The sequence below is a fragment of the Drosophila persimilis genome, unplaced genomic scaffold (genome assembly GCF_003286085.1).
Source record: "Drosophila persimilis strain 14011-0111.01,24,50 unplaced genomic scaffold, DperRS2 tig00000002-arrow-pilon, whole genome shotgun sequence".
Classification (NCBI taxonomy): Eukaryota; Metazoa; Arthropoda; class Insecta; order Diptera; family Drosophilidae; genus Drosophila; species Drosophila persimilis.
In genome coordinates this window covers 12,765,679-12,785,129 of record NW_020825289.1, presented here as the reverse complement: position 1 = coordinate 12,785,129, position 19,451 = coordinate 12,765,679, and the positions used below count along the sequence as shown (strand labels likewise).

Below are 19,451 nucleotides of genomic sequence, written 5' to 3'. Positions count from 1 at the left end.
CGCCCACTACTTCCCACTACCGATATATACATATTCGGTGCATACTTTTGGGCGGGTGTCGTAAATAATTACCCCACCGTGTAAAATACGTGTAACTCTGAATACCCTTTAAAAGTCCGGACGAAGCGGAACCTTTTTGGTAGCAGATCCGGCCCTGTTCCGGCTTGTTCGTCCCTGGCTGCCCCTCAACTTTGTCGAAAACTTGCAGGAGTATATCCCAAGCCCTTCGGAGGTGTTTGCTAGCTATTTCTCCATCGACATTCGTGCACGCTCCTTCCATTTTATTGCTTTGATTTTGATTTCTAGTTGGATTTGACTACTCCCTCACACAGATACACACAGACACACATTTCTGGCATTCGGGGAATTGATATCCTTGTGCGCTTTTTGCCAAAGTTCAGATATTTTTCATTTTATTGCTTACACACAAACATACTTGGGGCGCGGTGGGGGGGAATACCCATGTCCTGCACCCAGGGGGGGCTTGGGCAAATAGCATTTGTCAGGACTGGCAATATTTCATTCCGGGATGGACCGCTGCCACTGGATGCCCTCGGCTTACGGCCAAAGGACCCCGAAAGGCCTCCCAAATCCCGGCTATGCTTGTGTATGTGCGTGTCCTGTCAAAATGAAAATAATCCCCCAGGAGGCACATGAATTTGGTTTTGCCCAAAAATTTTTCACATCGATTGAGCTGTCGACCCGAACGGGCGGCCCCGGCACTCAAAATTATGCAATTATGTGCGTTTAAAAGTGTGCAAATAAATAGAATACGAATGCTAATGAAGTTATTATTATTTTATGCGCCATTTAAGCAACACGGAGCCTGGGGGCCCACACCAGACACCCGGAGAAAGTCAGGACCCCACCCGAGGGGACACATAACATGAATAACAAACGGCAGATTCGACGACTAGCAAATGGACAAATATTTGTGCCAACATATTGCCATCCACCACTCGGCTTATGGGGCCTTGGCTGGTCATTCGTACTGATCGAAAATGGGGGAAAATGAAAAGCGTTTCCCCAGTTGTCAGCTACGTTGGCTGCGATTTTGACAGTTCTCATATCCATTTCCCCGCTCAGCCGCCGCCGCCGCCGCCGCCGCCGCCGCCGCCACGCTTGTTGCAAAATATGATTTCATTGTGCTCAAATTGAATTAAATTTTGGGGAATGTGACGGGGGGAGCCAGGACCCAAGCCGCAGCTGCCGTGCGACTGTCTCTCCGTCGCTCTGTCTGCTCTGGCGCTGTTTTCCTTTCGGTAGCTTTCGGAACGGAAGCGGATATTTTCAACGCGCCATTGTTATTTTTTGAGTGCGGGAAATTGTTCGTCTCATCTCGCATCCCCATTTCCCCGTGGCATCATGCCGAACCAAAGCAAACGAAGCGAGGAAGCGAACCAAACGTCGCCCTTTTTGCTGGCGCTATTCTGCCTCTGCCTCTGCCTCCGCTTCTGCCTCTGCCTCTGTCTCTGTCGGCCTGTACGTGTCTGTTTGTGTGTGTGAGACTCTCATCCGCTTCATGCTTATCATTGTGTTGGGCTTCATCGTCCTTCTGCTTCTCCGCCCCCTTGTCGACAGCTTTGTTTGTGTTGTAAATATAATTTTACGACTCTGCCTCTGTCAGACTCGACTCCGGCTCTCTGCTGCTCCTGCTGCTCCTGCTTCTCCTGCTGCTGTTGTTCTGTCAGTCATTGCGTCAGTCTGTCGCTTGTTCTTCGTCCTTTGGGCAGGCCCCCCACTTCCACTTCCACTTTCCTCCACCCTGCCACCCTGCCACTCTGCCACCCGCCCCCACTCTCTGTTTCCCGTTTGCCCTTCATCAACTGTAGCTGCTTTTTGTCTGTCGCTTTTTCTCCCCCACTTAACATTTTATTAAGCGAAAATGCTTGTGCCGTAAAATGTGCGCTTACATGTTGCCGCCCACGCTTCCAGGCCCCTTTCGCCACCGCTTCGAGCCGCACGCACCCTTCGAGCCGCACCCTCACCCTCACCCTGCCACTCGTACTTCCTCTTCCACTTCCACTTCCACTCTCACTCCCCCTCCCCCTGCCCGCTGCCACTCACCCTTAACCGTGCCCTTGGGCTGCTCTGCCGCAGTCCTTGTCGTCATTTTCATTTCCTGTGGTCGTATTTATGCTTTTTATTTGAATTGATTTTATTTCGCTGCCTTTTCCGTGTGGCGTGAGCCAGCTTATCCTTGTGCTTGTATCTCTATCTTTGTATCTGTGTATCTGTGTGCGTTGCGCAGTTAATACGTTGATTTCATTTTCATTTTTATGGTCCCCTTGGCCACTTTAATGATGATGTTAATGTTAATGCCATGATTATGATGAGTTTGTTCAAAACTGAACCCAGCTTCACGGCTGCCGCACTGACTACAAATTTAACCCTATGGGTGCATTATTAAATGTGTTTAGATGGAAAGTATATCTGTGGTTACTTTTGGAAGGAAATTGGTTCGCATTGTGGAGTTTGAGACCAAAAAATATCAGAACAGAGAGATTTCAATCATAAATTCATGCTAAAGGTAAACGATGTTGTTTAGGGGCAGATTTGAATAGAAGTTGGGGCTTTTGCATCGTGTGGTGTATACATAAATAGGTCTTCAACTATGTGCTACATTCGACTTATCGTTGATCGGTATCGATATGTGGTTGGAGCGGGCCCGAAATAAGAACGCAATGTTATTTAGTCTTATATTAATATTTGTTTAACAGCTTGTTGAATATTTGGTAGATCTACGTTATATTCACGACTCAGAATCAAGAGAGAGAGAGAGAGAGAGAGAGAGAGAGAGAGAGCCATATACAAGAGTAGAAACACACCAAATGTTGCCCGACTATGCTCTCAACATTTTGGTGAGTTTGATCGCTGTTGCTTTTGTAGGCACATATACATGTTGATAACGTTAGGGATGGCAAATGTCATGTAAAATTGTAACAGCTGGGAAATCATTGGTACTGATATTTTCGTTTATATTTATAATTATGTGTGATTGTTCTCGTTATTAGGGAACTCACTGGCTGAGAGAGAGAGAGATTCCAACGAGATTCCACAAATTGGCAGATTGGCAGCAGTAAGTCCTGCTCATTCTAGGCCCCAATTAATATAGCCACATCTGCTGTCCAAACTGGCTAACTTATCAGTTAACGGCGGAAGGCAGCACGTTAATGGCCTGGCATACGCTTGGGATCGACAATTACATGGCACAAAAAAAAACCGCAAATGGATGTGACCGGAGCATGGAACCTGGAACTTGCCACATCATGACGGGCTTACGGCCAGCAGAGCGAGGCTAATTTTGATGGCGTGAGGGAGCAGCAGGGGCAGGGGATGATGGCACCACTTAATGTCGAAAGGAGCAGGGACAGCTACCGATTGACGGCAGAGATGTCTGCGTGACAGACGACTCACGGATTCACGGACTCACGGACTCACAGACTCGTGATTGAGAGGTTCTGTGTCCCGCACAGAGATCCCCCCAAAAACTATCAAAGTTAATGGTACTTGAGCGGGAAAAGTTTTTGCCAGTTTTGCATTGTTTTATAATCAACTTGCACATAATTTATATGCACAAAAGTTGCTCCTTAAGCAACTGTCTCTCCTAGCTTTCCCTTTTCCGCTCTGTTCTCTCTCTCTCAGTCTATTTATCTGACAAAAGGGAGCCGCAATGAGCAGAGGTTAACCGAGACACACCCACACATACACGCACAGCCACACACACATTGAGAGCTAAAACTAATCTCAACAAATTATCTTTCTAGCATTCAGAGTTTGTCCGTTGCCCACATTCTGGGTTGGTTGGTTTTTCCTTTTTATTTTTTGCCAGCGACGGAGAGCAAAGAGAAAGTTTCGAGTGTGGATGGCGGTGCTGCTGCTGCTGGTGCCTGGACTGTGTGCAGAAAGTTGATGCGATTATGATTTTCAATTTCCAGCAGTCAACGCCGAGAAGCGAGAATAGACATAAAGTCCTGCAGCTCCAGGGATAGGACAAGACAGGACAGGACAGAGCAGGACGGAACGGAAAGGGACAGAGCAAACACAACCGCAGGGCAGAAGGAAGAACTATAGCAAATATGATAGATGGATAATGTTGAGTGAGCGACAGAGAAGGAGAAGCAACGTCTGCTTGCGGCGCTCAACAATAAATTGAGTTTTGCGATTCCGAGTCCAAGTCTGAGTCCGAGTCAAGCCGATGCTGAAGCTGAAGCTGCCGAAAGGCGGCAGCTGTTCCACTCCCAAACAGTAGCGACAAATCCTCAGCACAGTTATAACATTTACCGTTGGCCAGCAAACTGCCAGCAGCAGCATTAGGAGTGGAGTGAAACTCGCAAGAGAGCGGGCGTGAGAGGGAGAAAACAACCGAACTGTGTACGTAATACGTATGCAAGGGAGAAGCTTTGGCGATGCACAGTGGTTCGCGGAATGACAGGATTGAAACAGCTTAATTTGCACAGTGGGTGTCGTCGCTGTTTGATTGTCTCGTACGTAGACTTGTATTGTACTCAACTTTGGTAGCCCGCAAGTTATTTATTATTTATTTCGACCTTTCGCTGGAGTAACTACAGTACATATCCTTTCGATTGAGACCAGGAATGATTGTGAATATTGTGTTATATTTATTTGTACAACAAATTTCCGCTTTCTGGCTTTTCTGTATTCTGCTGTAGTCCTTTCCACTGAGCTTTAAGTCCTTTCAAAACTTTGGTGCAGAAAATACCCAAATAAAAAACATTTTGTTCACATATTTGATTTGATTTATACAAAAATTGCACATTTTATGCATGTGTGTGTGTGTTCCCACACTCCGTGGAGGGGTCTCCAGTCCAGGTCTGGCTCTGGCTCTGGCGCTGGCTCCGTATCCTCGTTTGCCCCGTTTATTTTTCATTCCTGTTCAAATTATATTGTTGACCATCAACAACGTGGCCTACCCTGCCCCCTCCCCCCATCCCATCCACCAGTCCCAGAGGCAGGGCCTCGTTTTGGTTGTGTCGTGTGTAGCCATTCGTCGTTGATTTTTTCCCCCAGTTTATTTGACTGACAGCAACACCAGCAACATACCAGCAGATCCAGCCCAGTTTCCAGCCTTTGTGGTTCCCCAAGCCCCAAACCGACCCGACCCGAGCCGTTGCCAGTCCTGCCAGAACCGTTCCTCTCCCTGCGTGTACAGCGCCGCGGCGGCATCAACATTAACGCGCTTCGCTGCCGCTCACCCCATAATCCTTTCAATTTTTAAACCATTTTTTATTTCAACCTTTTTTTTTGTGTCGGACTGCTCCCTGCCCCTGTCCCTGTCCCTGTTCATGGAGTCGTTCCTCGACCCTTGTCGCAAATATTTATGAAATAAATACGTTCGCATTCCGTGTGCTCCTTTGATTGACGCCCGTTGACGCTGGCCGACGACCCTGAGGGGGCAGGGCCAGAGCCAGAGCCATCCTAAATCACCCTGGAGCTCACCCAGTCACCCGGCATCAATCGCCTAACGACAATGACATGTTTATCCAGGCGGCATACCAAGCCGATCATTTACACCTTTGGATCCCTCCCATTCGCAATTCCATCAATTACAGCATTTAATCAACTCGGTTTCCCCAGCCAGCAGCAGGGGCCACCGTCATCTGGACCTGTCGATGCCCCATAGACAGGCAGACACTGGGAGAAATAGTCTACTAATAACTTTCCTTTAAGATAAGTAGCAAAAAATTTTACACGTCATTTTTTGAAGTATAGAGTGAAGGTATACCCACTTATACTCTTTGTTCGAGCTCATCCATCCATACTTGAGCGCGTTTTCTCCAAGTGTAGCAGCAACCACAGCAGAATCGAACGATGCTTGGCCCTGATGCAGATACAGAGGCAGAGACAGAGGCAGCTGGTCAGGTAATTACGTAAATGAAATCAGAATCGAGGTAAGCTGCATAATGCAATCGGCGGAAGAGGGGGGGGGGCAGGAAAATTGAATGACCAGTTGATCTGGGAGGAGGTGGAGGTGGAGGTGGGGCTGGAGCTGGGACTGTGGGTTGTGTGTGGCCCGAGGGTGTGGCTTGCCAATTGTTTTCCTGTGAGTCCCTCTGTTGTGCTGGCCACCAGGACATGTGGCCGCCGGCTGTGCGAGTGTGATGGAAGATGGAACGGATATTTCGGTTACGATTGTATAATCGGTTCACAGTCATCTGTTGCAAGACAAGTTTAGCCCCGAGGGGTCATAATTGCAATGACAATTCCAGCACAGAGAAGGGAATACGTTCATTTCTCATCTCCCAGTCATTGCTTTGGCATGAAAGCTCCTCAGTAACGTTTCGTCCTGTCCTCTTCAAGATGAAAATAAAAAGCGGAAAAGCAGAAAAGCAGAAAAGCGGAAATGCAAAAAACGGAAACAAATTGCAAGCCACTTTCATTCCTGGTAGGAAGCCGCTGGGTGCAGGGGGGGAGGGGGGGTGGGGGGCTGTATAATGCCATTGAAATGCCGATGGAAGATGGTAAGGGTAAACCTTTTTTTGTGCAACTGTGCGAATGCGCAATGTGACGTACAGCAGATGAAACGAAATGAATTTAATTATGAAAAATCGCCTCGCCCTCGATGGAGTACTTAAAAAATCCAATAAATCATTCGACATCACAACCAAGAGTGGAATTAATCAAATTTTTGCCAGAAGCTTCCATTCGAATCCACTGAATCGAAAGGCAAATAATGAAGAAATGAACAAAAGATAGAGCCGATGACAAATCTATCAAGTGTCTGCAATGATAATTTTTTTGTGCTGCTTTATTTACTGAGTCTTTTCTCCCTCCCCACCTGAGTCGGCCTCTCCTCCAAACCCAATTTCCGCCAAAGAAATCAATGGCGCGACACGCTGTCGGGGGGCGGGGTAGCCTGGCTGCCTGGGGCGGCCTTTCAATCAATAACAAAAAAAATCGTTTGCCGGCTACAACTGTCGGGCGAATAAAAATCAAATTTAAAACGTTAAGAAACTCGTCCTTCGACCCAGGCTCTGGCTCCGGCTCCGCCTCCAGGACTGAGTCCGGGTCTGGCTCTGGCCAAAGACAAGAACAAACGACAGGAAGTTACCAGGGAACAGGGAACAAAAGGGACGATGGGGGGTTGCTTTTGGGGGTGCGCTGGCACACAACTAAATGTCGCAATTTTACGAGTCAATATAAAGGTGCCTGGGGAGTCATTTACAGGAGCACAGCGGTTTGCCTTTCGTTGGGTTTTTCTTGGTAATAAAATTGTTGGCAAAGAACACAGGGACGTGGCTCGACAGAGAAGCCAACGCCACCGAAAGGAAAATGAAAAACACGTGTACGGGTTTGGCTACCGGCTGAGGGGGAGGCATGGCCTGGATAAAGCCAAATATGATGGCAATTTTTATGCGTTTTGCTGAAATATGTGTTCTACCTATGAGGCATGAGCTGGGCTCTAGCCCGGAATGATTTACGAGCCAAGCTTGAGTTTTATGACAAATTTACGAGAGCATTTTGGCATGTCCAATAAAATATTATTAATATTGAACAGTGAAGACACGCTCAGGTGAACCAGCACCGATTGAGAGCTAGGGCAAGGGCCCTTCATTTTGGGTACAGATATCAAATGTCTAAAATCAAGCTCTCTTTGTACTCACTCTGATACTCTCACTGATATATCACCCTCTTCTTACCCATAGCCCTTACTCACCATCGCATAGGAAGACGCTCCCGCGCGCTCTCATTTGCTCGTCAATTTCGATCATCTCTGAGCAAGTCTCTCTCTCTCTCTCTCGCTTAGACGAGTACAGCAACGGGATACACAGACGACAAGCGCAACCGTTGACCGAGGAGTTGGACGTAAAAGAAGAAGAGAACTGCAAGGGCAATAGAGATAATAAGCTGAACAAAAATCGTTGGCCGAACTTGAACTTGAAAACCATTTCAGAAATACATAGATTAAAATAAATATGTAGGTACATTTATTAACTTATCACAAGGCTTACACACAGAGTATTGAGGAATCAGACAAGCTCCATTACTAGATTAACAATATGGCAAGAACGTCCGTAAAGTACACTCTTATATGGATCTATATCTATCCTAACCCCTGTAGGTGGTTTTGCTCCTCAGTTTTATTGATAACTGTGCCGTGTTTTTGGTGGCACGGAACGTACAGCCATTGCAGTTGCCGTGGACAATGATATCGCCATTCCTGACGGTAATTTTGGGTATTTTCAAAATACTGCCTGCAGTGGATCAAACGATTATCAGAGGACTCTTCAAGTAAAAGCCAGCCACTAGCACTACTTACGTGCATCGCCCCCACTGACCAGGAGGGAGAGGAGCGCCAGCAGCGAGACGACCAACAACGGCATAAACTTCATTGCAACGAGAAATAAGACGGCAGACTGACGGAGACTTGCCCCTGACTGAACTTTTTATATAGCCCAATCATATTTGCATGACTGAGTAACGCAAGAACAGAAAAAAAAACCTAGAATTTATTGAAATCTGTGGATTTTCCCAACCGAGACAGTGAAAAAAATAAATCCCCCATGTGACTTGATAACCTATCCAGTAATGAGGCTGTTCTGAAGCTTTTAAGCTGTTCTTTAAAACTTTCGGAAAGTACTATACTTGGGAATGTGATGAAAGTAAAAGACTTTGCTATATTTATAGATCTGCTTTTAAAAAATACAGGAAAAACACTCAGACCGAGCTAAATGACGCTGAGGTTTCAATTCTCAAGAGTTCGACTGGGGAATCAGCTCCGAAATGATAAGAAATAAACCACACCCACAAATACAAGAATAATAAAATCAGTAAATAATAATTAAAAATTGATAATATTAAAAATCAAGGCAGAAGCAATGCACTCGTAGCCAGTGGGTGTGTCTTCCATGCAGATGCAAAAAAGAAAGGGATTCCTGAATGAAGACCTACATATGTATATTCCCTATGAGTATATGTATATTTTGTAGCACTAATTGCATAGAAAAGCCCTGAAATTTTCACTAAGTTTTAAATATTTAAGGAAATATTAAAATTTAAGTGCTTTCACTTAATTGCTTAAAATATATTTAATATATAAGTTGATTATTTTCAAAAAGTTTTTTATGTTTTGATGAAATGTGGAAAGTATCAAAAAGACTTTTTAATACATTTATAAAAGGGTATTCTATTTAATTTCAATATGTTTGCATTTAAAACCTGAATATTAAATCTAAAAATGGGTAACTTCCTTGAACTATGCCATTTTTCTCTCAGTGTAGAATATAAATAATATCTCAGAAATTATAGACAACCGCTGGATCCATTCCTTCCCCAATTTTAGATACCCTGCCGTTCATAGCATTACCATTTTCATCCCATGTGCCATCGCAGGAGATTGAAGAGAGCGATTTCTCCGATTGAAGCGTAATATATACGATATAGTACTAATCGAAAGGTGAGTCCTAACGAGAGCACTCATTTGGAGCTCATGTGGAGCTTATCTTTTCCATCTATCAAATAATTTCGATCCAATTTGTCAAATCCAATCTAATTATACCCGATACTCAAAATGAGTATTGGGGTATATTAGATTTGTGGTAAAAGTGGATGTGTGTAACGTCCAGAAGGAATCGTTTCCGACCCTATAAAGTATATATATTCTTGATCAGCATCAATAGCCGAGTCGATTGAGCCATGTCTGTCTGTCCGTCCGTCCGTCTGTCCGTCTGTCCGTCCGTCCGTCTGTCCGTCTGTCCGTCCCCTTCAGCGCCTAATGCTCAAAGACTATAAGAGCTAGAGCAACGATGTTTTGGATCCAGACTTCTGTGATATGTCACTGCTACAAAAATATTTCAAAACTTTGCCCCGCCCACTTCCGCCCCCACAAAGGGCGAAAATCTGTGGCATCCACAATTTTAAAGATACGAGAAAACAAAAAACGCAGAATCGTAGAGAATGACCATATCTTTTAGACTGCAGAATCTGAATTGGATCGTATTACTATTATAGCCAGCATCAAGAAAACAATTTCATTTTTTCTCGCCCTGTCTCTCTCTAACACACAGGTAGCATAGGCGGCTTTGCTTAGAGTAAAACATTAGCGCCTAGATCTCAGAGACTATAAAAGCTAGAGCAACCAAATTTGGTATCCACACTCCTAATATATCAGACCGAGACGAGTTTGTTTCAAAATTTCGCCACACCCCCTTCCGCCCCCGCAAAGGATGCAAATCTGGGGATATTCACAAATCTCAAAGACTATTAACGCTAGAGTAACGAAATTTGGAATCCGCACTTCTCTTAGATCTCACTATAAAACGTGTATCTCAAAATTTCGCCCCACCCCGTTCCGCCCACACAAAGGACGAAAATCTGTTGCATCCACAATATTGCAGATTCGAGAAAACTAACAACGCAGAATCATAGATAATGACCATATCTATCAGGTTGCTGAATCTGGATCAGATCAGATCATTTTTATAGCCAAAAGGAACAAATCAATTTGCAGTGGCTACGCAGCGCCCGACGTCACGCTCAGACTGATTTTCTGTCTCTCTCGCACGCACTCTTTGTCGTGTCGATTAATATAAGCGGCGTCTGCCGGAGGAGAGCCATACTGACTTAGTATCGGGTATAACTGTAGAGTTGCGGTGTCCGCAGCAACTCACAACGTTCCCCCTCGTTTTTAATATCGTTTCATTGGTGTTCTATATTTTCCTCTTACGGAATGCTCCTTTATTAATGTCACACGGTTACGAGTACATTAAATGGGGCCTTGGGCCGTTCATTTATAGGCCAAACTCAAAACTCGTTGCGGACATCGAAGTCCTTATAGTCCCAGCCACTGGGTGTACCTTCTGCTGTGGATCCAACAGCACCTGGATTGGCATCAGGAGAGTTGATGTAGGCGGTGCCCTGTCCTGGTTGGCCCGATTCGTAGGCCTTGCCTCCGACTACCACAGTCTCGGCGACGGGGGGACTGCAATCCTTGCAGCTTCCGTTGATGACCACGGTTCCAGCTGGGATTAGAGACAGAGGGATGTCAAGGGGCTAGGAAGGGACCCCCGCTCGTCGGCTTACCTGAGGCCAGGCAGACCAGAACAGCGCCAATAGCAAAGGCGAGGCTTAGATGCATCATTCTCGATCTGTGTGCAGGCGAAATCTAGTCGGAACACGGCAAAGCAGATCGCTTTTAAACATTCTCAGCAGCTTCGAGTCCATACCTGGAAAATGCCCCCAAACCAGTTCGATTTACAGGTAATTCTTTGTCATAGGTTTTCCACGAAGCTCACAGCTATCGAGCTTTGATTAATTTATTTAGATCAACTTTTAGGCCGGGCATCGTCTCAACCCCGAATGTTGCAACCGACGCAGTCGTCGTTGCGCACAACGGTTCCCGGATAGCCCCGAGAATCAATGGTAGTCACTCGGCCGCCTCCGCCCCCAGCTCCACCCAGATTGATGTACTGGCCACGAGGCTCCCACTGGCGTCTGTGGCGTCTTCCTATGTGCTGGGATCCGCCAGCCGACTGGTGCAATGCCCAGTCACCAGCCGAATCGTCGTCATCCTCATCTGATGCTTGGTGGCGGCGCCCCGGAGCGGTCTTTGGCTTGGGCTTGGCCGTCGTCTGGCGTCCTTGTCCTCGGGGTGGTGTCTTATGGGTGGTGCTTGTCGTGCGGCCATCGTTACAGTCTTTGCACTCGCCATTGATGGTCACTTTGCCAGCTGCAGAGTGAAAGATATTAGATGCGTCTAGTGGCCAGCGAACGGAAACTGACCTTGGACAAAGGCCAACGTGGCCAAGAGCAAAACGGCCAAGAGCGTTAAATACTTCATAATGCGCGTGTGCAGTTGGCTAGAGCACTGTCCGCCCTGCCAGACACGTTTCTTTTATACCCGTCCCGATCGACAGAGCGATCCGTAATCTTTCTATAATAAATGCATCCAATAAACGTATATAAGACGAAGTAAATGCTTGCGAATGTAAATATATTTACTAGAACTGGAAAACGTACATGTGTAGGTATTTTATAGACAAAGCTGAACTATTAATGACTTTTGCTCATAGAGATTACGAAATCGCAATCCCAAATCGAGTAGGTATGTGTTTGAAATCCCAATACTTACCCCAAAGCCAAGTCCATCAATCCAACAGCAGCAGTGATTCTTTAAGATGGGTATGGGGGATCTTTTTGATAAGAAATCGCACTAGATTCCCCATTGGGGCTTCGATGAAGACTTCGCTTGCAATATTTATATTCGTCCCTATAGGCTGTGCGCTGGAAAATCCAGAATCAAATACGCAACAAAATAATAATATTATCGGCCTGAGCGACGATCGGTGTTTTCCCAAGACCGCCTGGGTCTGGGGTTATCTGAAAGCCCACTGCACCTGAACCGAGTCGAGTCGGTCCGACGCTAAGCTGACTATATAAGATCGCTGCCGACTGGCCGAGAGCATCAGTTGAGGCACTCGCCCAGAACCAGAACAAGTCCAGATCAGATCCAGGAACAGAACCCAAACCAAAACCAGCATCAACATGAAGTTCTTCTCAGTTGTCACCGTCTTTGTGCTCGGTCTGCTCGCCCTGGCCAATGGTGAGTTAAGCGCCTGATAAGCCTTCAATATTTACTATAATTTACGATATTCCAGCTGTTCCCCTGTCGCCCGATCCCGGCAATGTGGTCATCAACGGCGACTGCAAGTACTGCAATGTCCATGGAGGAAAGTAGGGGCCTGCCACCCTTGCCCGAATATCGACCGAAGGCCATACATAGATAAAAAAAAAATAAACATACCTCAAACTTAATGCACCATATTTATGCTACCACTTTCTCTAAAAAACAAATATAAAACCTTAAATGAATCAATACATATTTTATCGTTCCAAGTTATTTCCTCACTCTGCATTCCGCATTTAACCCAGGGAGACACTTAAATACTCTTCCAGAGGGTGTTATAATGTTGTCCACGAAGGAGTATCTCCACCTCCATTAGTTGTATAAAGACATTCTTGATTAATATCTAGGACTAATGGGTGGGCACTACTTTGGTTTAATGGAGCTTGAAGAGGCGGTATACGACTAAAGAAACTAAAGAACTAAAGTACGATTGCTCTCCTCTAATAGTGTTTATTGGTTTGAATCTGTTGCATTTAAGATTTTTCTGTAACAAGATGATCAAAATACCCTTCATTCTCGGAAAAACTCTCTGTTATAAATAAATATAAATACTTCAATTGTAAACAGAGAACAAATTTTCCCGTCTACATATATGCACAACCATTCCTGACATTGGGACACTATAGTGGACCCTGGTACTAATTTTCAATACATAAATAAATGTACATAGGTATGTATCTAACTAGTGCAATATCTTCCTCTTCCGTCTATCCTCTTGCCACCTTAAACCATATTCCATTGCATTTCCATGCCACACTGTCTGTTGCACTTCTCTCTCTCTCTCTCTCTCTCTATATACATATATTCGGCGAAACTATTTAAATTATACTCTCAGATTTGAATATTGCTTGTTTTGCTTCCCTTCCTAGAACATTTCAGGTTATTGATTTAGTCGCATTTTCAATATACCTTTGGAATTTGTAAAACAAATTCCTGCATTCCGTTTATTCGCTATTTATTTCCATGCCACACCGTCCGTTACAACTCTCTCTGTCTCTTTCTTTTTAGCCCTTAACATAGAGAAATTCTAAAAATTACACTCTGAAACTTGTATATTGCTTGTTTAGATTTACACTCAATTTAAACGTTTATTAATTCATCAGAATTGAACCTGCTTAAGTTGGCACTTAGATTGTAGAACAAGTCGTTTTACTGGGAAAACAAATCAGGTTTGCGATCTCGGTTCAGTTCAGCACGTGAATCGAATCTAGCCTCTGGCCGTACGAGTACTTGTTTACGCTCAATTTCATTGAGACGTCGCACTGCACTTGGGGAATTTGTCTGGGCTATCCGCGTCGGGGTGGTGTGGCTCTCGGAAATTCCCAGTGGATGCGCTGCCTTTTCCCAAGTCAGCCACTGATAAGCCTCTGATTGCGTGCAGGCTCCAGCCCCAGCTCTGGGGGCTCTGGGGGTATAAAAGCTTTGCTTTACCTGGCGTTCGGCATCAGTTGCCTGCCTGCCGTGCACCAAATCTTCACTAATCCACAATGAAATTCCTTTCGCTTGCCTTTGTCCTGGGCCTGATGGCGGCTCTGGCTAACGGTGAGTTGAGACAAAAATATATAAAAGTGTATTTAAATTTAATTATTATATTTATTTGTGTGTGTGTAGCCACGCCACTGAACCCCGGAAATGTCATCATCAACGGCGACTGCCGCACGTGCAATGTGAGGGCTTAAGGTAGTCGCAGTCGGAGGATCGCTACAATCGGCCACAATGAACACAACACACCGCCGCATAATATAATGTCTTAAGCCTTAAACTGAATTTCTAAACGAATACAAAATATATTTTAAAATGAAATCGCACCTATACTATTTTATTTGAGGAGGGAAAGTTTTTGTAGTTGGTTTTTAGTTGTAGTTAGAACTTTTTTAAGAACTATTCAAAAAACTAGTAACATTTTCAGCTATTCCATTTTAATACACTGTTTTTTATACCACAACCTCGAAAAGAATATAGGGGTATATTAGGTTTGTGCAGAAAATGGCTGTGTGTAACGCCCAGAAGGAAGCGTATTTGACTGAATGAAGTATATATATACAATGACCAGTTGATAGAGCCAGGTCTATCTGTCCGTCTTGCTTGACGCTTAGTTCTCAGAGACTATAAGAGCTACAGCAACTATCTAGACTAGGAACTAAGGAACTAAAATCTGTGGCATCCTCACTTTTGAAGATACGAAAAAAAATATATAGCATATCTAGCAGACTGCAAAATCTGGATAAGATCGAAGTATTATAGTAGCCAGAAGGAACAGATCAATGTGCAGTGTCTATCTCTCACACACTCTTCGTCCTCTGACGGAGGAGAGCCATTCTGACTGAGTATAAATGTAGCGTCGCGGCCGTGGCAGCGACTCACAACGTTTCTAGGGAACTTTCTTTATAGATGTATGTACGTTTAATACATAGATGTACATATGTATTCGCTTGAATATAGATCAATACTATAGTCAGTTTCAATATAAAAGAACAAGGCATTCGTCTGTTTGGAAACAGATTCCGTTCAAGCCCAGCCCCGAACCGAGCATGAAATCGATCGGACTTGCCTCAGCAGTGCTGCTTCTTTGCTGCCTTCTGGCTGTGGTCAACGGTAATTGATATTCCAGTGGGTGACGTGACATCTCTATTAAGAGGAAACAACTTTCTTTGTCTAATTGCAGCCACGCCCGGCAAGGTGTATATCAATGGGAAGTGCATTGATTGCAATCGACCAGACGGTGACGACTCCATCGTTATTCCCATGGAACCCCGTTCAGGGGCAATGTCGTACGCCCTCACTTCTGGAGCCATGGTATTTGGAGTACTATATCATCTTTGCAGCTAGTTAAATGTCTAATAAAATAAATACATAAATAAAGTTTCCATTATAAAAAGATTTTGGGTGGAAAATAATAGACTGCAAGATGCAGCTCTCAAACTCTTTTTGAACCCTTTTTGGTATTCCAAATTGAAGAAGGGATACCTTGTTGGAAAGCATTGGAAGCCTAAAGAAATCCTACTAAATTAATCCAACTACAAATAGTAGCGTTTTTTGAGAAAATGGCCCAACGAAACCCTCTTAAGCCTGCATACTCATATCAAATAATACTCATATTATCCTTTCGAATCCCAACCATGTGAGGCGGGAATCAACAATTGTTCACTGATAAACGAGGACCCCAAGATGCTGGTATATTTAGTATGTACTTATGAATTATATGCATTTAAATATATCCAGCAGAAATGCTGATAATAAAGGCTAATAACCTTGCAGTACTGCCCAAAAATTACCAATTGAGATGGTCTCTATCTGACATGGTTTGCCGTTCAGCTAATCATTAGGATAGCTGTACAGACAGGCGGACAGGGGGGATACAGATGAACCTATTCCGAGGTTCTTCTCTATTTGCTTTAAAGTAGTACGTACAGCGGCTTATCTATTGGAAAAGTTCATTTCGAGGGGTATTTCCCAATCCGATTTGACTTTGCCAGCCATACAAGTAAACGTATGGCTATCTATGATCGTCGTTGGGTTTTGCCAGAGAGAGAAGCAGCTGTTCCCCGCGGAAAGATTGTACATTTTACACATTTTTGGTGTCTCTACCTCAACCAAATTCTGGCCTTAGTAATCCTTAACTTGAAATCTTTTTCTATTTCCACAGCATCACCGATGACGTCTGATACCACTATAATACATGGACCTTGGTGGAAGCAAACGGGGAGAAGCTGTTGGTGATGCACTGGATGCAGACTGGCCAAAAGAATAGCTAAATAAACTGCACCAGAAATGTATTTTGTTTGTTTTATTTTATTTTTGCATGATTCACGACTTAATCGCCTCGTATGTTGCAAACTTTGCAATCGCCGTTGATGATCACGTTGCCGGGAGTCAGGGGGTTGGCTAGACATAGAAAAGAAATCCTTGCTTAGTACGGGGATCCTCAGTACGGGGCCTCCCACTCACCGCTAGCCAGGGCCAAAAGGCCCAGAACGAAGGCAATCGACAGCCACTTCATGTTGTAATTGATTCCGGTGCTACTTGGCGGCAACTAATCTGACGTTCGGCGCGAACAGGTCTCTTTTATAACCTCATCTGGCGCTACCAATCAACATTAAAATGCGCAATTTTCAAATTATATACATATGTACATATGTAGCTAGTGCTATCTGGGTATATAGCAATGCATTATGTAGTTGATTTCTATGAGCTGTGCCTGAGGCCATTGCTGATAGCTTCACTGCGTCCTGATTTGATTCGGGTTACACGTATATTTCAATATTCGCTGGCGGTGAACTCGGAATGATCTTTTGAACACTTGTCAAATATATATAGCGATGCATCTGATACACTGTGCAGCAAATAATGGGCAAATAACGTTCCGTTTTCATTTCTACATCGAGCAATTACATCCGCTTCGTCTTGCATTCGGCTATGAACCGATGAATCCGCTTATCCGAAATTGCTGATTGGTCCACATCGGTATGTCTCATTGGGAAAAGCCCAGCTATCTATAATTGAGACACCATCAGAATCATTGAATGGCTTGCTCATTGGCACGGATCTCGATTCAAATCTGTTCTTGAAGACCATTAGCTGATTCAATGCCTAAATAGTTCACAGTACTGCGGCAAATGTTTTGCCGGGTCAACTAGTATATGTATATAACATTAAATAACTCTCTATTTGGGAATCATAGCGAGAGTTCGACTGAATATGAATAGGTTTACGTAGGTTTATTGTTTGTACTCCCTTAAATACCGGAATTTTAGTACTCATCAAGTACTCCTAAAGCTCCGTAAAACGGCAGCTTAAAATGAGTTTTCTCCCTTTCAAAAATAAACAAAAACTATTTACGAAAGTTTAGTTCGTTAAACTTTAAAAATTACTGGGAGGACTATAAAAGCCCAAATTGAACTGGTTCAATTCTGTGGCAGGAGTATGTGTATGTTCCGCCGCAGAAGGTACTCGTAAATGGACGTGTCTGCGGTCGAATTAACTTTTCCGGCACAAGTTCCTGTCCGTCCGTATGAGCTGGCTCACATTGTTGGCAATTAAGCGAATGATTCAAAAAAAGAGCAGACAGCCAGGAGGCCGAAGCCTGATACTCTATCTGTGTATACGATATATTTCGATGCTTCTCAGAAATATATGTTGTGATAGTCTGAACTAAGTTTTAGTTTGCTTTAAAACAGACAGAAAGGCCTTCAAGGGTTCCGTGCAAAATTTCTTCGAGTGGTATTGGTGAGTTCTGTGGAGGGTTGCCCGTGAGTTCGGATCCCTTTTCCCTTGCCCTCGCCCTCGGAATGGCACACAGAAAGGGTTTAGCTCTCTCTCTCAACCGACTTCCACTCACTCAGTGGATTACGGAACGGCGCGTTTGTGCGTGGGGTAGAGAGAGGAGAGTGGCGTATGCTTTCGGAAGCCCACACAGATGCATGTGAGTCTCCACGTGCACGAGTATTATTTGTATCTTTGTGTGGACGTACGCATGGTGGACACGTGTGCGTTAACAATTTAATTACATTGCGGTGTGGCGGGAAGCTGCCACATGTCACTCGGCAAAGTTAATCCCCCCTTCAAAAGGGTATTCAGGTATTAAAGACTTTCTAGGGAATGTTTACCCCACCTTCAGGCTGAACGCCTCTTAAAGCTTAAGCTATTACTTATTCATTTTTTTCTGTGAGTGTGTCCACTTAAATAGAGTATCCATTGATCCATTGAGTATCCACCTTCCCGCACTCTATTGGTTGTCGTTTTTAATTTTTGAAGTTGATTTATATTTTTTTTATATATTTTATATCTTTATACATGATTCGTCCAAGAACTACTTATAAATACCCTTGCAGAGAATGTGCCAAATTTGAATGCCAAACTTTGTAGTGTATCTTTCAGTGGATACTCCGCCTCCTGAGTTCTACTTATTTTTGCCTTCGTTAGTTTTATAGTTCTTACCATTTGGCTTTATGGCATAGCTAAATGGCCTTGGCCTGTTCATAAATTTAATGACAGTGTTGACTTTTTCTCAGGGGTGCAAAAGTGAAGTTTAAACAAATGTCAAGCCAATAAAATAAACACATTAGAAGAGCCCCAAATTATTTCAGGGCTCGTTGGGAATTAGGAAAGCGCCCAGCTGGCCTCCGCTCGAAATAGTTATTTCCAAAAGAGTTAGCATTTTCCTAACCACAATTGGGTGGAGTTTTCCGCCCACCCAAGTAAAAGCTGTGCACACCTGTTTCAGCCACCACCTGCCTTCAAATACCAGAGCATTCCCCGCACAGGGCTTACTTATGCCACCCCTTGAGTAACGTAGCTAATCAACTGCGAAGGCAAGATATGTGAGGCGGTGGAGGCACCGGCCATGGACACTCACTCGTCCATGTCTGAGTGGTGACCCCGACCCCTGTGGTGTTTTGTTGTGTTGCTCTGGCCAGGTCATGCGGAGTGACAAATCCTCATGCTGTTGCTGTAGCTGTTGCTGTAGTTGAGAGCTTTAATGTGTTTAAGCGCTACGAGCTCGAACAGACATTATTGTGCCCGTTGAATCGGTAGCGTTGTGCCTAGGGTGGGCGTTGAGCCATGGAAGTGGAAGTGACGTATCCACTCCCGTCTCCTGAAGGATGCTAGGAAGCTCCCCCTCTCATAGTGGTTGTTCTTTTGGCCTGGATGTAGGCGTGTATTACTGGTCTCAAATTGTGGATTTGAGGGGAGGGGAAAAGAGCTTTGATGATTGGTTTCAGCGGGTGAAAAATTGTATCAATCATCATGCAGAATAATTTGAAAAGCTTATTGCTTTCCAAAAACAATTCTGGGCAGAAATCAA

General features: G+C 44.4%; 7 protein-coding genes across 7 annotated transcripts; 3 read left to right on the top strand and 4 right to left on the bottom strand.

Moving 5' to 3' along the window:
- Positions 1 to 7,926: 7,926 nt before the first annotated feature.
- LOC6592876 lies at positions 7,927 to 8,369 on the bottom strand. The gene is made up of 2 exons (XM_002018507.2): positions 8,282 to 8,369; positions 7,927 to 8,216 (listed from the first exon to the last, which is right to left on the bottom strand). The coding sequence occupies exons 1-2, from the start codon at positions 8,352 to 8,354 to the stop codon at positions 8,071 to 8,073; spliced, it is 219 nt and encodes a 72-aa protein (XP_002018543.1). The 5' UTR covers positions 8,355 to 8,369; the 3' UTR covers positions 7,927 to 8,070.
- Positions 8,370 to 10,662: 2,293 nt separating this feature from the next.
- On the bottom strand, positions 10,663 to 11,124 carry LOC6592877 (immune-induced peptide 23). The gene is made up of 2 exons (XM_002018508.2): positions 11,044 to 11,124; positions 10,663 to 10,982 (listed from the first exon to the last, which is right to left on the bottom strand). The coding sequence occupies exons 1-2, from the start codon at positions 11,099 to 11,101 to the stop codon at positions 10,765 to 10,767; spliced, it is 276 nt and encodes a 91-aa protein (XP_002018544.1). The 5' UTR covers positions 11,102 to 11,124; the 3' UTR covers positions 10,663 to 10,764.
- Positions 11,125 to 11,224: 100 nt separating this feature from the next.
- Positions 11,225 to 11,823, bottom strand: LOC6592878. Its single transcript, XM_002018509.2, has 2 exons — positions 11,743 to 11,823; positions 11,225 to 11,689 (listed from the first exon to the last, which is right to left on the bottom strand). Exons 1-2 carry the CDS (start codon positions 11,798 to 11,800, stop codon positions 11,310 to 11,312), a joined length of 438 nt encoding a protein of 145 aa, XP_002018545.1. The 5' UTR covers positions 11,801 to 11,823; the 3' UTR covers positions 11,225 to 11,309.
- Positions 11,824 to 12,440: 617 nt separating this feature from the next.
- LOC6592879 (immune-induced peptide 2) lies at positions 12,441 to 12,774 on the top strand. Its single transcript, XM_002018510.2, has 2 exons — positions 12,441 to 12,562; positions 12,618 to 12,774. The coding sequence occupies exons 1-2, from the start codon at positions 12,505 to 12,507 to the stop codon at positions 12,695 to 12,697; spliced, it is 138 nt and encodes a 45-aa protein (XP_002018546.1). The 5' UTR covers positions 12,441 to 12,504; the 3' UTR covers positions 12,698 to 12,774.
- Positions 12,775 to 14,102: 1,328 nt separating this feature from the next.
- On the top strand, positions 14,103 to 14,454 carry LOC6592880 (immune-induced peptide 3). Its single transcript, XM_002018511.2, has 2 exons — positions 14,103 to 14,188; positions 14,258 to 14,454. Exons 1-2 carry the CDS (start codon positions 14,134 to 14,136, stop codon positions 14,323 to 14,325), a joined length of 123 nt encoding a protein of 40 aa, XP_002018547.1. The 5' UTR covers positions 14,103 to 14,133; the 3' UTR covers positions 14,326 to 14,454.
- A 701-nt stretch (positions 14,455 to 15,155) lies between these two features.
- On the top strand, positions 15,156 to 15,526 carry LOC6592881. Its single transcript, XM_002018512.2, has 2 exons — positions 15,156 to 15,241; positions 15,312 to 15,526. The coding sequence occupies exons 1-2, from the start codon at positions 15,178 to 15,180 to the stop codon at positions 15,473 to 15,475; spliced, it is 228 nt and encodes a 75-aa protein (XP_002018548.1). The 5' UTR covers positions 15,156 to 15,177; the 3' UTR covers positions 15,476 to 15,526.
- Positions 15,527 to 16,418: 892 nt separating this feature from the next.
- LOC6592882 (immune-induced peptide 3) lies at positions 16,419 to 16,678 on the bottom strand. The gene is made up of 2 exons (XM_002018513.2): positions 16,595 to 16,678; positions 16,419 to 16,531 (listed from the first exon to the last, which is right to left on the bottom strand). The coding sequence occupies exons 1-2, from the start codon at positions 16,644 to 16,646 to the stop codon at positions 16,461 to 16,463; spliced, it is 123 nt and encodes a 40-aa protein (XP_002018549.1). The 5' UTR covers positions 16,647 to 16,678; the 3' UTR covers positions 16,419 to 16,460.
- Between the last annotated feature and the right edge of the window lie 2,773 nt (positions 16,679 to 19,451).